This window comes from Drosophila erecta, unplaced genomic scaffold (genome assembly GCF_003286155.1).
Source record: "Drosophila erecta strain 14021-0224.00,06,07 unplaced genomic scaffold, DereRS2 tig00000092-arrow-pilon, whole genome shotgun sequence".
NCBI lineage: Eukaryota > Metazoa > Arthropoda > Insecta > Diptera > Drosophilidae > Drosophila > Drosophila erecta.
In genome coordinates this window covers 9,060,959-9,075,737 of record NW_020825207.1, presented here as the reverse complement: position 1 = coordinate 9,075,737, position 14,779 = coordinate 9,060,959, and the positions used below count along the sequence as shown (strand labels likewise).

Sequence of the window (14,779 nt, the reverse complement as noted above, 5' to 3'; positions counted from 1 at the left end):
CCAGGGATAGTTGGCCTTTCCTAAGGCAATACTTAAATCAGTTTCGGAAGCATTTCCCCTATAAACACCTGCGACCTACCAACCCCTGAGAACAATTAGCCTGGTTAAGTGTCAAAAGGATGGCAGACCCCGCGACATGTGTTCCCAACATAATGATGATTATGACCAACCGTACTGAACTACCCCGAAACTTGGATTTGCAGGAATTTTACTAGACGATTACAATTTGGAAAAAGGTTGTGTCTGTGTGTGTGGAGTGTTACTGCTGCTCTAGAAGGAACGGAACTCAAAAAACGAAATGGTTAACACAACGAAAAGGGAAAACTTCAGTAGTTGGATGCACGCTGGGTACAGGGCCCGCTGAAGATGGATCCCGCCTCCAGGCTCGGGCAGTTGACCTTCTGCAGCTCGGCAATGCGCTGCCATGTCATGTTGAAGTGGCGCACGGAACGGGCATTGGAGAGCTTGGCGATGGGTCCCAAAGTGCGGTATCCATTGGTAATGAAGCGTATGAATCCCTTGGCCGTGAGGTCCAGCAGAGCCGTCTTCACCTGCGACTCCAGATCCCCGCAGGCAAAGGGTCTATTTAAGGGACTGTAGCATATTGTATGCTTTTAATTATATCACTCAATCTGACTTACTCCTTTTCCAGCATCTCCAGGATGTGCTCCTCGTGGATACCATTGCTGTACTTGGGATGATCCTGGAAGATGCGCACCATGTCCAAAATATAAAGAGGCAAATTGATGTGGTAGCTGTTGAAGGGAAGCCGCAAAGTGGTGGGCTCACAGTCCCTGATCGTGCCTTCGTCACACATTCTTCTGCTTATATAGGAGATATTTGTTCTAGTGAGTTATCAGGGAATACTATTCCAGGACAGGCAGAGCGAAGCCTATGCTGTGACTGTATGAGGCAGGGCCCACTTGGTCATGCTCCTGGACATAATGTGCACGGGTGCTAATGTCATCCAATTAAAGGTGTCATTAACGGTTTGTCCAACGCAAGTCCCCGAGGTTTGCTCCTCAATTACTGGCCAAACAAACATCGAAACAATAACATGTTCGACTGGCTATATTACCCGGTAATTTGTCTAACGCACAAATAGCCAATGTCCAAAACGATCCTCCCAATGCATTAGCAATGGGTCCCCGGGGTGGGTCAAATGAATTGGACTTAGTCCATAGAGCTCGGTGGTTCGGTAATGCAACTAATTCAAACCGATTCCGAAACGTACTGCTTGTATATCCTGAATCCATCTCGCTCAACCCTTTTAATGATATTAGACTGCCTCCAATTCTCCAGACATGTCACTCCGGCACGCAATCCATTATAGCCGGGTTCAGTACTCAGTTGGGCCAAAAGAACATGAATGACATTGGTAGCATGACAGTCAAAGGGTTAACTATGGCCCAACTTTTGCCAACAGATAATAAATTAGCGCATACATTATGAAACGCCATAAGGATGCGACTTCCGGTTGCGGGAGACGGCAAGGACTCCGTGACCCAAACTGCCAATTTGCCCCGGCAAACAGGTGACACTTTCTCAACCCGAAACGGAACGGGTTGAAGACGACACACGGAGTTCATTTACATGTCGATGGCTTTTAGATATGTGGGGTCTTGGATGTCGTGAGTCGCGTTTCCGGAAGACAAGTATATTTTACGATTTTGGAGAATCATGCTTGATCAAATTAAACTTGGGCATAACTTTTTGATGTCTTAATAATAGTGGATTAGGCGAATTGCAACTTTGTGACACTGCAGTTTTTGGAGTTCATCTAGAGGAGAAATTTGTTTTCGAGCTACTGAAATCGATTGGTATATGCTGGAAAAAACTTTAGGCCAGAAAATCTTTGGAAAATTCTCTTTCATCTACCTATACTATACTTATTCTGGATTACCTAAAACCTTGTAAATTCTTAGAATTTACAAAAAATCATTTCATCTTTTAACTGGGAAGATATTATATCTATTATAAAATTTAAAGGACAAAGATATTTCGTAAAATTTTTATGTAATGACTCAAAATGTTGTATCTTTGAATTTCTTTTCAAGTACTTCAAATTTACTTTATAGTTAGAAATATACTGCTAATTAAAACCTCCGATCCTGCGAGCATTACTTTCAGTGAGTGCAATTACTTTGGGGCTTCCGCCACGCCTCTTTCAGACTATTACCGCTGTTACCGTGGAACATTCGTCCACAAAATGTCGGTCGATAGCCAGGGTCACTCTCATTGGTCAGCGCCTGGGAAATAGGAAATTCTTCCAATCTCCGCCCCACCACATAACAGTTGACCAACTCAAAGGGCCAAGAAGTTGGCAGCGGGCGGGCGAGGGAGGAAGTCGATGGACTGGACTGGGCTGGGGCTGGGGCTGGGGCTTGTAATCTGGCTAACCAGTTATATGAAGTCCTTGTAACCGGGCAGCACAAATAAATGCCATGCGGCCCCGGCCAAGTGTCATGTATTTGACGAATAATTACCGTCAACATTGCGTGATTGGTTGAATCAGCCGGCGATGGAGGGTTGTGGCTGGCTTAGAATTAGCCCCAAAATGGGGGTGTCTGTGTGTGGGGGGTTGTGTGACAAGAACCTATAATTACCGCGGCAGGCAGGTGGTCGCCAGTAGCAGGGCCATAACCAGGAGCTGGATTCAGATATAGCCCGGCCGTCGGCGCGAACGGAAGTCACCGATAAAGGATGCACTCGCCCGCCCAGTCGCCCATCCTGGATGTCACCGAGACCGTGTCGATGCACTCCGACCTGGATGCGGACCTGGAGTCCAAGAACAATCCGTCATACTCCATTTCCATTCCCCAGAATCTCCGCCTGACCGGCCTGGGCTTTCCCGGCATGATCGGTGGCAAGAGATCCGCGGAATCGCTTCCCGCCTTCGAGTACATCGCACCACCAAGTCACGCTCTCCAGGCCCTGGAATTTCCACTGATGGAGCTCAATCGTGTGGGCGTGATGGGAGGCGGAATGTTTCCGGGTTTTGTGCACCGTCGGGTTCGCGGCGAAAAGCGACCCATTCCGGAGGCCCAAAAGGATGCCAAGTACTTTGAGCGGCGCAAGCGGAACAACGAGGCGGCCAAGAAGTCCAGGGATGCACGTAAGATCCGCGAGGATCGGATAGCTTTCCGAGCGGCTCTGCTGGAGCAGGAGAACTCCATTCTGCGGGCACAGGTCCTGGCGCTTCGGGATGAACTGCAAGCGGTGCGGCAGCTCCTCGGAGCCACAACAGCCGGCGGCATGTTGTCCATGGCCAGACAGCTGTAAGTTGCCGGATAAGAAACCGGGTTAGGAGAGCAGCTTGGAAAATGTACATATCAATGAGGGGAGCTAGTGAGATTATTTAGTTTGATGAGCTTTTGTTAATAAATGTTTAAAATAAATACTAAGGATATAAGTAGGTGTCCCTTAAAATATGTTGTTCAGATATATTGGCCCATCTCCTAAGTTGAAGAAACCGACATCGAAAAAAGTGCTATTAAATCATATACATCTATATAATCTATCTTTAAATTGTGAAATAGAAACCATTACAATTTATTAAAAGTGTGTAGGACTAGATCGAGTGTATTTCATTTTAAAAAAGTTTTCAACAAACGCATACAAATAATTAGAAAATATTTAACAAGCTAGTGGCCAAGTGTGCGCGACTGCACCTTGCCTGCCGAGTCCAGGATGAGCAGAACCTGCTCCTGTCCAGAACTGCGAGCACAGGCAATGTCCGTCACTTTGAGGCGAGTGTTCATGGGCTCCTCCACGGGTAGCTCCCTGTCGCGATAGAAGTCGTAGTGGCGCACAGTGCCATTGGTGAGGGCAGAAAGCTGCCAGCCGTCGCTGGAGAGGATCAGAGCCTGGACGAGATGCTGACGCAGCCCGCTGCCACTAAGGAGCAGCTGCTGGTCAAAGATCCGCATTTCGTAGGAACGCCTGGGTCGCTCAATCAGCTCCAGAGCTGTGTTGGGTCGGGCATCGTACGAGGGACTGTGATCCATCTGCTGGTCAAGCGATCTTCGCTCGTTGAGTATGATGTTTTGAATGGCACAGGATTTGCCCGTCTCGGGATCGGCTTCAACAGCAGTCGGCGGCAGTCCGGTCTTGGGCCTCTGCTGATTCCTCTGGCGCTGTCTCTGCCGCTGGTTGCAGTTGAGTATGATCACAGAGCCATTGGACAGACCCACGGCCACATAGTTCTCGTTGGAGAGCACACACAACGAGGTGGGGAACAGGAAACGACTTTCGTTCACAGCGATTCTCGTGAAGCGTTCCGTCTTCAGACTTCGGGTGCAGCAGAGCACAAAGTTCCGGTTGGTGCACACATAGATGAGCTCACTGCCCGTATCGATGCTGGTGAAGCGCAGGCCCTGCAATCCCTGTCCCTGGAGCGCCGTGGTCAGCGTTTGCGTCTCATTCAGCTCCCGCAGCACATCATCGCTGTAGATGTTGCCCTGGAACAGGGATTTGGTCTTCTCGTACCCACTCTGATGGCTCTTCAGGAGGCGTCGCTCCAGATAGCTCCTCAGATCACAGCTGCCACTTTGCAGGAGCTTCACCCGCGCCCACGGGGAACTGAACTCGTTGCTGTTGCTGGACGAGGCTCCCTCCACCAGAGTCCACATGGTCAGCAGGCCCGAGTCGTTCAGCGAGGCGTACTGTAAAAGGATACAGTACCATACCATACCATTTTGTATTATAAATTTCAAATTTTTATTTCATAAAAACATACCTGAACTTCCTTGTACGTCCTCTGCAAGCCACTTGTGGCAGCTATTCCTCCAACATTGAAATGTGATCTAAAACTGCGCACATCCACCACGGCGCCCAGGTCCATGGCATTCACCTCCTTGTCCTGTTGCTCCGGCATGGGAACCACCGACTGTGTGGCTGCAAAGTGGGTCAGATGGCCATCCAGCTTGGAGCAGTAACTGTGCGTCTCGCGCAGATCCCACATGGCCACGCTGCCATCCTTCAGTCCGGCCACCACGATATCCTGTGCCTCGCCAGAGAGCGCCACCCGGCAGACTTCCGCCCAGGTGGAAAGCAGGCGCAATGGCTGGCCAGGATTGGCCAGGGACCACACCATCAGCAGGCTGGCAAAGTCCTCCTTATAGACGTTGCTGTCCGGTGGGCACTCATGCACAGTGACCACCAGGTGTCCATTTCCGGCACTTCCAAAGATACGGCGCACCGGCAGAGCGTTGAGGAGTCCTGTCTGGAGTGGTACACTTCGAGGACTAGTGCCCTGTCCGTGGTTTTTATTGCCCTCCAAAACCATGCACATGAGTCTACCGGCCTTGTGAAGAAACGAATTCAGTCGCTCCAGGTCGGTGCTCTTGGCCAATCTCTTTTGCTGCTGTTGCTGGGAGCGCGCCTGCTCCAGGCGATGTACTTGCTCCAATCGCGTAATGCTAGCTTCGTATTCATCTGCAGGTTGGTTGCTAGATGTTGCATCCAGCTCCGCATCGTCACTGCAGCTGAGGACCAACTGCCCACCGTAGTGGGGCGGATGTTGGGTCCAGCTGCTTCGACTGTGCACCTCCAGCGTCTGGCACTCGCCGTCCATTTGGGGCGACTGCGTCTGCGTGGCCACTTGACTGGCATTCAGCTTTCCATAGCTCTGCATGAATCCCTCGTAGCTGAGGGGCTTCATCTCGAACAGGTGGTAGTTCAGTTGGTCGAAACGCAACTTGGCCATCAGCTCTTCGCCGCGACGACTGATCACGGGATGGGACACAAAACCCGAATAGCCACCGTAGTACACGTTGGCCTCTCCACTCCTGGGCTTCTCCACGCCGTTGGTGCTGATGCCGGAGTCCAGTTGCTCTGAGTTGGCCATTGAGTTGGTGTCAAAACTATCATACTGATTCTGCGTGGACAGACTGCCTAAGGGATTCCGGCGCAAATGCATGTCATAGTGGCCGGAGTCCAGTTTCCGTTCCTGATCCTTGTCGCGTGGGATCACCGTGATGGGGTTTTGGGTGGGCTCCGAGTCCTCTTCCTCCACCTCACGTTCCTCTTCCACTTCCGCTTCGGAGGATGAGGGTTCCTGTCCTTCATCGGATTCTTCCTCCACTGGCGTGCTGGCATCGGTTTCGAAATCAGATTCATAGGACTCAAAGTCATCGGAGTAGTGATCGGATTCTGGGTCTGGCTTTTTGGCTTCATCGAACTTGACTTCAAAGGCCACTGGCTGTTTCACAGGCTGTGATTCCTTGGCCTCCACTTCGCTCCTTTGCTTGGCGGATGCACGCTTGAGGATGACCACTTCCTCGGGATCCAAGGTGCGGGTATAAGTTCTGGCTCTTGCCGGAACAGCACGAGCATCTCCTTTGGAAAGAGAGTTGGACTTGTGCTCCTTTTTAGCCTGAGCAACAGGGGAATATTCCTTTGAAGGAGGCGTGGGCGATTCCTTCTCCTGCTCCGCCTGTCCTCTGCGCTTTTGCGGTGGCGAGGCAACTGTGACACTGTGATACGTGTCCAGAACTGCATTGGGTTTCGATTTGGACACGGGCTTCGCGGTCTTGGTGGTCTTGGACTGCAGGGGTGGGTTTGTGGTTGTGTTTGTGGTTGTGTGTCTGGTGGTGGCACGCAACGCACCTGGGGACGGAGTGGTCCTTTTGCTCAAGGACTCCCTTTCCTTGTTTTTCCCCGTGGCTAATGGCTTTTTGCTGGTGCTCGAAGGTTGCGCTGCTGTTGTGGTTTTCCTCGCAATTTTTTCACCTTCCAAGCTATCCGGTTGCTTGACCAGTGACCTTCGCTCCTTTGATTCCCTTGTGGTGGCCGGTCCACTTGTTGCTGGTGATTTAGTGACCTTCCTTGGCACTTCCGTTTTGACCTGCAATTTCAAGAGATTTTCGAACTCTTAACGGCGTGCCTAGTTTTGCAGCACTGTTCCTTAGCACTTTACAGCACTGACCCAATCTTATCATATTTTTTTTTCTGTGTGGCGATCGGTTCGTTTATTAGTTTTAATTAAATGCTATTACATTTGTGCTGTGCTATTAAAATGCTGAAGTGTGTGCTATTGGGCAATACGTCTTTTTTTGTTATTAATTCGAAAACTAAAGCTGCAAATCTAACTGTGCGCCAGGTGTAAATGGTAGAAGTTTCATTTGTTTGGGTTTTTGTGTGCGAGTGAAATGCAAAATATATATGCAAAAAAGTGAAATCGCTTTCGGCTGCCAATCAATGGAAAGGTGTACTATATGCCAGTGCTTTTGATATATGTATTTTCCGTTTTTAAGTGCCTTTCTTTGGGCTTACGTTCTTGCTGCTGGTTCGCCCCGCAATTTTTGACATTTTAGAAGGAACAAATGCTGCTTAAAGTGCTTAATTGTATTGCCAATTAATAGGAGTTAATGCCGAACGCCACGTATATTTAATCAATCGTAATGCAGCTCAGTTGTGACATTTTTTCCTGTTTCCTTGGCAACCAATTCCTTGTACATAGTAACAACAAATGGGCCAGCAATAACACAATCAGCTGATTCGCCAGTGCTGAAAAGGGCCGGCATGTTTGAATGCAACTGGTAGGTATTAAAAGGATGAACAATTAAATTTAGTCAAATGCTTTCAACTTTCACTACAATTCAATGATTTATTTAAGGGAATGTAATGCTAAACTATTTCAACGCCTTTTGAACTATAACTACATTTGATTTGCGAATGTTATCGATTGTTCGACCGATAGGTTTTCATCGACCATAGCCGCCCATTTTCAAATTTAAAAAGTCCGTTTGGGTGATAAAGCTCGGTTTGAAGCCATTGTTATTCTTAACTTAAGTTTAGCGTAATATCACAATAAATAAGATTAGTGTTGAGCTCGGTACTAGGCAAATTGCTGACCCCCTGCACATAATAAGCAGACAAGCAATACCCATAAGCTGTGGCTGGATTTCATGGCTCCACTGTCATCAAAATTCCTGTAGTACTGCGTGTTGGCATACCGGTCGTAGATGTGCTCCATCACCCGCTTGGCATTATCGCGGTGCAGCTCCTGGAGACCCAGAAGTCCATCGGTGTCGTCTCGGAACAGCACATTGTTCCTCTTATCAAAGATGCCGTAGAGGGTAAATGAACGCGTCTCACTCTTGTACTTTCTACCAAACAACTGATCCATATCGCGCAACGAGTTATAGATCTCATTGCGCCGCGTCAGCGAGGAGTTGTGCGTCATCAGGTGGCCACGGGTGGTCCAATGGAGGTAGCAGTACACGAAATTGGAGCGCTTTTCGATGCCACCGTAGGGGCACAGCACCCGGAAATCCTTGTGGTTTCCTGGAGTCAACCAATTGGAGGTGAGATTGCCAGCCACGTACTTCTTGTACATATCCGAGCTGAGGAAGGCCACGTCGGCGCCCTCGGAAAGGCAACGCAGGGCACCCTCGTCGCCCTGGTAGTGAAGAGGACACTTGCGTCCGCTCTGTGGATTCCACAAACAGGAGTCGCGGTGGAAGAAGGAGTGCAGCGACTGCACCTTGCCAGTGGCATTCACAATAGTCTCCTGAACGGACAAATGGGCAGCTCCCTCATAGGATGGCAAACAGGCTCTGGCTCCTTTCAGATCCCTAAAGCTCTCGAACCTGGCATCCTTGTGCACGAGCGCAATGGTCACGTACCGATCATGCATATCTGCTGCGAACTCGTAAAGTAGTGGCACTAGATTGTAATCCCGCTGAGCTTTCACCCGCATTTCCTGATCCACCAACACCACATCTGTCTCCTTGAACTTGGTATTATCCAGGCACTGTTGCACATCCATGGTGCGGACGCACTGAATATTCGGTTGCACACCATAAACCTGAGATGCCTCCTGCAGCCAGGAGCACTTGATGTGCTGGATGATGGAAGTCGTGCAGAAGACAATGGAACGCGGCGGATTGCATTCCGGGAAGCTGTAGGCCGACTGGAATGCGGTGGCCTGTTCCAGGTAGTCATCAATGGCTATCACATTATCCAGCGGGACAGTGAAAACGTGGTACGTCTCCAGCAGACTGAGTAGGGCATTCTGCCAACTATCTGGCTCGTCATGAGTAAGACCAGTGACCAGGCGCTGCACTTGGGCGGCATGTGTCCGACGGGCAGCCACCACGGGCCACGGCTTGGCCACCCAAACACAGGGTTGACTGGCGTTCAACGGCTGCAGATGACCATCTGGGCAGAGGTAGCTGTAGTCCGAGGGATCCGACTGGGGCGCAATGCCAGAGAACTGAAGGGTACCCAGTTAGGTTTAGGATGAGAATTAAGGTTATGTATCAAACTCACCCCAAAATGACTTCGCACGTCATCCAGACGAGCCCAGGCCACATTGCCGCCACCACTGGTCAGACAATAGAGCGCTCCACGACGTCCCCAGTGCTTGTCGGTCTGGTCACAGCTGTCCGGCTCATAGCACATTTGGCACAGCGAGGGATATCGGCTCTTCAGGATGCGATCCTGCTTGGGATCGGGCACCCAAGGACCAGCCTTGCAACTGGGCCCGAAATACTTGGCTGTGGATGCGATCCGGTCCTCCGTGACGGTCATTTCGGGATCGCAGGTCTTTGAGACCATTGCAGCTTCGAAGTACTGTAACGAAGGCATATAGAATCAAAATTGGAGTACTTTTAAGAGATCGCTATTAAGGTGACCTACATTTGCCAGGACCTCCGTCCAGTGATTGCCCAAGCCGTAGCCAGGATGGCACAGCCTTGCCCCGCGCAGGTCATGAACTGTGTGGATATTGGCTTGGTTGTCCACCACAGCCACAATTTCGTACTCAAAGTGCGACTCATGGGAGCGCAGCTCGCTGGCCACCAGGATCTCCACGCTGGCCCATCGGGCGGCCACCAGATCCTCTGAGGTGAGCACTCCAAAGTGCGCGGTGCCCTTGTGGATACGCCTCACGCAATCCAACCGATCCACGCCGATGACGCACTCGATGTTGCTCTTCGCCGCCAGCAGCGGACAGAACTTGGGGGTTTTCCGATAAACGCCACGCGATTCCACCACACAAACACGCACTGCGGGAGGAGGAGCAAGTCAATTAATATAGTTTGGACATTTGCCCAGTAAACGCTTAGTAAATACGCTAAAAACCAGTTCCCAGCCGCGCTATCAATTATGATTGTATTCATTTTGAAGTATCTTTTGGCGCTTCTGCCGCATGCAGTTTTCGGAAAAGATATCATCTGCGGGGTATTTCCCTTTTCTGTTTTGAATTTAAAATTCCCCTCAGGTGTCGGGGGAAACCTGATGAAGTGAGCTGCATTCGCAGAATTGGCGTAATGGCGCAAACTGGAGTCGAGTCAGTTCTGCCCGGACGCTTTTTGGGCAGTGGATCACGAGCTGCAAGGTCGGGACAGGTTTTTGACCGTCATTTGTGTACAGGTGTGTACTGTCACCAGCGGATTTGGATTACACCCGGCGGAGTGCCAAGGTCAGCTGCTCTCTCGCAGTGCATTTCGATTTGAAGATCCACGATTGGAGTTTTTTAAAGTGGTTTTATGGCCAATTAAAAGTTTATTTTTAGTTTATAGCTTTATTTAGATTGACTAGCATTTTTGCTTGAGAAGATATCATATGCTTAAAATGCAATCAATGGCTGTCACTCTTTACAGCTCAATATTTCATAGTCTAGTGCTTCTGATGATTAGTAAACAAACATAACTTCAAGGAAATGTTATTGCATTTTCAAAATGACTTAATTTTTCAATTAATTTCCACTTCAATCTTGCTGTAATGATCATCTTGTATTTACTCCAGCTTTCACAAAGATTTTAATTACAATCACAAGCACAGCAATCACTTATCGGCATCCGTATGTCTACTAATCTCACAGTTTGCATGTTTGCTATTTATACTTCCAGACAAAAGGCAATACGCCCCCTCATCTTTGATTGACTTACATTTTCCATCGTCGGGCGGCTGCACAGCCACGCACATTGATACTGATAAGAACGAGGCAAACAGCCCCACCAAAATACATGTAAGCCACTGCATTCTGAGCTCTGATTGCGTCAACTGCTCGTTAATTGTTAATTCGCACTGGAGATCGGCGACAAGTCGGATTGAGTTAGTAATTTAATGACTAGTTGGTTCCAAGCCCGAACCTCTCGCAGCGGAAGATCGACGGCGACTGAAGCCAGCCCTCCCAGCTGCCAGCGAGTAAAACCCGATCCGAGCAATCCGCAGCTCAGGCTGCAGAACGAGATCGGCGGAATAATGGAATACAAAGCAGCTACGCACGCCCAGCTGATGAGTCAAGTGGGGTTTTTGGATAGTTCTCTGATGGATTAGCACCTTTTGGGATTTGGGGATCACCTGCAAACAAATTTGGTTTCTGCTGCCTGCTAAGCAGTCTGCGCTTTATCAAATTGGCCTGGGTATAATGTATAGCCACCTTATGATTGACTGATGCCTTATCGGCCAACTTGACTTATCAGTGGCCATACAAACTGCATGCCGATCAGCGTCGTTTTCTTCAGTCTGTGATCGCAGCTCTTGGCGTTCGTATGCAACTTGATCTCAGGGTAATTGTCACTAGTGGGTGGATTTCAATCGCGTGAACCTAATTGCTCAGCAGATAATTAAGATACTTTATTAGCAATATACACTTGTGGCGCTCGGCTGTGCAATTTCATTGTATTCAAAACTTGTGATCATCACAACTTAACGCAGTCAAGTAAAGCACTTCTATGACTTCCCGGCTAAAACTTGAGTTAACATTATTTTCACTTCGGGGTTTTTTTCATTACCTGCCCTGTTTTTTCTAGGTATTTCTAAATTTTGTTTGATTAATGGTCAATTTTCGAAAGTTCATGCCAGCGATTATTATTTCGGGTTTGCCAAAGAGTAATTTTTTCTGTGTCAAGTTTACAAGTGATTTGGCACCGCAAACCGGTTTTTATCTGCAAAGTGTATACAATATCTCAGCTTATATTGAACTTACACAACGCGCAATAACTAATTCAGTTGGATGGCAGAAGGCACAAGAGGGGATCTTGAGCATGCCTCAAAGGCATTCTTATTATGGCAGGCCCTACAATCTTAATCGCACATAGGGTCTTAATTTTGCCATAAGTGCGGACAGATAAGACTCCTTGTTCCGGAGAGATATGCTTTTTGATATGCTATCTCCATAGAACTTGCATGCAGCCGATTTCTGCCGTCTACATGGTCTGGACTAGCATCTTATCACGATGAGATTAGATATAGTTTAGCATTCTCTGATTTACACCCATATCGCTGTGGCGATTTAAACACTTTCCACCAGACGACAGATCCCCACGAACGTCGAACGGCGAGAGAAGACGTGCGAAAATTATGATCTTATCTGGGTAGGAACACCCTCTCACCCGGAATAACCAGAGGATTGCGTGGAGACAGCTGAACTGTGATACACTAGCCATAATTAACAGACTGGAATCGGACAATGGTGCGATTAAACAGGCGCCTGCTGCCTATCAAGGCACACTTCTTCTTCTTCATGGCGGGTGAGTGCAAGGATTGATCTTAACAATCCAGAATTGGAGTTGATACCAATCAATTCTCGGTATTCCTTCGTATATCAATATTCTTTATGCTGGCATTACCGAATATACACGTATGATTCGATAAGATTTCTTGGAAATCAGTTCAGAACATTTACAAATTTAAAAAAACAAGTATTGATTTTGTTATTATGTGCAAATGGCTCTAATTTACTTTCAGCCATGGGCCCCATACTGCCACAACTGTCGGTGATTGGCAAGCAGATCGGTGTTCCGCCGGATGTCATGGGCTACATAACGGCCGCCTTGCCCTTACTCTATGTTTTAGCCAAACCCTTGGTGGGTTTCCTAGCCGACTATTTCACGGTGAGCTTGATGCACAGAGTAGCTAATGGTACCTGTACTAAACCACCATTTCCCCTACAGAGCCTGCGCAAGTTCATCTTCATCGCCCTGATCCTCATCATGACACTGGCCTTTGCCGGCTTCTATTTCCTGCCCGACAACTCCCATTTCATCCCATTGGAGGAAGGAAGTGCCCAATGGAATGTGACGTTATTAGGGAATCCACCCGATTGCAAGCCCAGCATTCAATCCTCCAACGCATTTTGCCAAACCACTCACCAGGCAAAATGCATTCAGGAAAAGGAAGGAGGAGAATTCTCCACTCTAATTGTAGCCAACGAGGCAGGTCTCAATCTTGGCCAGAATCTGCTTCATGGCAACGAGAGTCATCACATCTGCCTCACCCAACCAACAACCGTAGACTGGAACACTGCATCCTGCGAGGTGCGTCATGTAAATAGCTGCATCTATGGAGCTGGCAAGTTCTGGCTTTTCGTGTGCCTGCTCTGCATTGGAATCGTTGGCTTCAACGTGACCAACTCTATATCCGATGCCTGCTGCTTTGACCTACTGGGCGATGAGGAGCAGGGGAAGTACGGAGCGCAGAGGGTGTGGGGCACCATTGGATTTGGAGCCACGGCCATGCTAGCTGGAATCGTAGTCAACTGGTGGACCACGGATGCGGTGAAAAGTCTGACGCCTGCACTGATCATCATGTGCGTATTCAGTTTGCTTGATCTCTTCAGTGTGTCCAAGCTGAAGCTGCCGAAACTGGGTGGATCCGAGTCCATCTGGAGCGATGTTTGGCAACTGGTACGCCAGCCACCCATTCTGGTCTTTCTGTTCTTCGCCACGATGGCTGGCATCATTGACTCCTTCATCATATACTTCATGTTCTGGCACTTGGAGCAGGTGGCCGAGGCCACTGGTTACATGCACCAGATCAAGTTGATCGAAGGTCTAGTGGTGGCCGCCGAGTGTCTAGCCGGCGAGGTGCCCTTCTTCTTCTACAGCGGCAAGATCATCAAGAAGCTGGGCTACGTTCATTGCATGAGCATGTGCTTTTTCTTCTACGCTGTGCGGCTGTCGCTGATTGCCTGGATTCCCAATCCCTGGTATCTGGTGGGTGTGGAGCTCTTCTTCCAGGGCATTACCTATGCCTTGTGCTACACCTGCATCGTGGCCTACGCCTCGGCGGTGGCTCCTCCGGGTACATCGGCAACTGTTCAAGGACTGATGGCCGGAATGGATGATGGGCTTGGGTTCTCCATCGGATCCCTAATCGGCGGACTCATGTTCAACAGCCTGGGAGGACGAGAGAGCTTCAAATACTTTGCCATCGCCGCCATTTGCACATGCGTAGCACACATCGTGATACGTCCCACCTCCAGGAAGAGGCAGTTCCTGCCGAAACAGGCATACGCGCCACCCACGGAGCAGGAGATCAAGCAGCCGCCAGCTCAGGAAATGGAGGAGATTCGTTTGGGATAAATATAGTATCACATGCCATTTATTGTTGCATATTTTTGTACGCATTTTTAAGAAACAAAAGAAAGACAAGTTGTCCAAAAGTTGAATGACTTTGCACTCGGTTTTTGTGTGTTCCATTGTTGGCGCACACGCGATCTCAAGTGCTCCGGCCCCTCCAGCTGTCAATATGGTTATATAATACCTGAGCACCGCACAAAAGAACCCATTGAAAGTGAATCTGGGGCCAGGCAGATGCCTCGCTTAAATGGCGAGCGATTCCCACTCCATATATTAACGAAACTGGCCCGATCGGCCTGTTTCAATGATCGCGAATTGAAAGTCTGTTACGGGTTTGACACTGATCTGCAGAATTGGGCTTCTAGATATGTTAAAAATGTGTATGTTTTTTAAATAATACCACCTACAAATAATTCACCCATTCAACAGAGATATTTCATTTCATCTTATTCTCTATCAATTCT

The 14,779-nt window shown here is 48.8% G+C and overlaps 5 protein-coding genes across 10 annotated transcripts; 2 read left to right on the top strand and 3 right to left on the bottom strand.

Moving 5' to 3' along the window:
* Nucleotides 1-191: 191 nt before the first annotated feature.
* LOC6548653 lies at nt 192-936 on the bottom strand. Its single transcript, XM_001975357.3, has 2 exons — nt 642-936; nt 192-582 (listed from the first exon to the last, which is right to left on the bottom strand). The coding sequence occupies exons 1-2, from the start codon at nt 815-817 to the stop codon at nt 327-329; spliced, it is 432 nt and encodes a 143-aa protein (XP_001975393.1). The 5' UTR covers nt 818-936; the 3' UTR covers nt 192-326.
* Nucleotides 937-2,648: 1,712 nt separating this feature from the next.
* Nucleotides 2,649-3,298, top strand: LOC6548720 (thyrotroph embryonic factor). Its single transcript, XM_001975358.2, has one exon. The coding sequence runs from the start codon at nt 2,704-2,706 to the stop codon at nt 3,280-3,282; it is 579 nt and encodes a 192-aa protein (XP_001975394.1). The 5' UTR covers nt 2,649-2,703; the 3' UTR covers nt 3,283-3,298.
* A 246-nt stretch (nt 3,299-3,544) lies between these two features.
* Nucleotides 3,545-7,421, bottom strand: LOC6548721 (WD repeat-containing protein 60). Its single transcript, XM_001975359.3, has 3 exons — nt 7,276-7,421; nt 4,739-6,847; nt 3,545-4,664 (listed from the first exon to the last, which is right to left on the bottom strand). The coding sequence occupies exons 1-3, from the start codon at nt 7,309-7,311 to the stop codon at nt 3,645-3,647; spliced, it is 3,165 nt and encodes a 1,054-aa protein (XP_001975395.1). The 5' UTR covers nt 7,312-7,421; the 3' UTR covers nt 3,545-3,644.
* On the top strand, nt 6,863-14,668 carry LOC6548723 (major facilitator superfamily domain-containing protein 6). 6 transcript variants are annotated; one of them, XM_001975361.3, is made up of 5 exons: nt 6,867-7,541; nt 10,860-10,978; nt 12,266-12,485; nt 12,703-12,848; nt 12,909-14,668. In XM_001975361.3, the coding sequence occupies exons 3-5, from the start codon at nt 12,425-12,427 to the stop codon at nt 14,316-14,318; spliced, it is 1,617 nt and encodes a 538-aa protein (XP_001975397.1). In that variant the 5' UTR covers nt 6,867-7,541; nt 10,860-10,978; nt 12,266-12,424; the 3' UTR covers nt 14,319-14,668. The 6 variants fall into 6 exon arrangements, with proteins under 6 accessions (XP_026835899.1, XP_026835897.1, XP_001975397.1 ...); XM_026980094.1 differs by having other exon boundaries at nt 7,455-7,541; nt 10,860-11,064; XM_026980098.1 differs by lacking the exon at nt 10,860-10,978 and having other exon boundaries at nt 6,863-6,965.
* On the bottom strand, nt 7,748-11,131 carry LOC6548722 (transferrin). Its single transcript, XM_001975360.3, has 4 exons — nt 10,899-11,131; nt 9,646-10,013; nt 9,277-9,579; nt 7,748-9,220 (listed from the first exon to the last, which is right to left on the bottom strand). Exons 1-4 carry the CDS (start codon nt 10,990-10,992, stop codon nt 7,841-7,843), a joined length of 2,145 nt encoding a protein of 714 aa, XP_001975396.1. The 5' UTR covers nt 10,993-11,131; the 3' UTR covers nt 7,748-7,840.
* Nucleotides 14,669-14,779: the final 111 nt, after the last annotated feature.

What these genes read in the sequence shown, in the direction of transcription:
- LOC6548653 (XM_001975357.3), bottom strand. Translation starts at nt 817, where the DNA reads ATGTGTGACGAAGGCACGATCAGGGACTGTGAGCCCACCACTTTGCGG. An exon ending in CTGGAGATGCTGGAAAAGGA is followed by an intron (nt 583 to 641) that starts GTAAGTCAGATT and finishes TCCCTTAAATAG; the next exon opens with ACCCTTTGCCTGCGGGGATC.
- LOC6548720 (XM_001975358.2), top strand. Translation starts at nt 2,704, where the DNA reads ATGCACTCGCCCGCCCAGTCGCCCATCCTGGATGTCACCGAGACCGTG.
- LOC6548721 (XM_001975359.3), bottom strand. Translation starts at nt 7,311, where the DNA reads ATGTCAAAAATTGCGGGGCGAACCAGCAGCAAGAAC. An exon ending in GGCGAACCAGCAGCAAGAAC is followed by an intron (nt 6,848 to 7,275) that starts GTAAGCCCAAAG and finishes TTGAAATTGCAG; the next exon opens with GTCAAAACGGAAGTGCCAAG. An exon ending in GGACGTACAAGGAAGTTCAG is followed by an intron (nt 4,665 to 4,738) that starts GTATGTTTTTAT and finishes ATCCTTTTACAG; the next exon opens with TACGCCTCGCTGAACGACTC.
- LOC6548722 (XM_001975360.3), bottom strand. Translation starts at nt 10,992, where the DNA reads ATGCAGTGGCTTACATGTATTTTGGTGGGGCTGTTTGCCTCGTTCTTA. An exon ending in GGACGGAGGTCCTGGCAAAT is followed by an intron (nt 9,580 to 9,645) that starts GTAGGTCACCTT and finishes CCTTCGTTACAG; the next exon opens with TACTTCGAAGCTGCAATGGT. An exon ending in ACGTGCGAAGTCATTTTGGG is followed by an intron (nt 9,221 to 9,276) that starts GTGAGTTTGATA and finishes GGTACCCTTCAG; the next exon opens with TTCTCTGGCATTGCGCCCCA.
- LOC6548723 (XM_026980098.1), top strand. Translation starts at nt 12,425, where the DNA reads ATGGTGCGATTAAACAGGCGCCTGCTGCCTATCAAGGCACACTTCTTC. An exon ending in CTTCTTCTTCTTCATGGCGG is followed by an intron (nt 12,486 to 12,702) that starts GTGAGTGCAAGG and finishes ATTTACTTTCAG; the next exon opens with CCATGGGCCCCATACTGCCA. An exon ending in TCCTAGCCGACTATTTCACG is followed by an intron (nt 12,849 to 12,908) that starts GTGAGCTTGATG and finishes TTTCCCCTACAG; the next exon opens with AGCCTGCGCAAGTTCATCTT.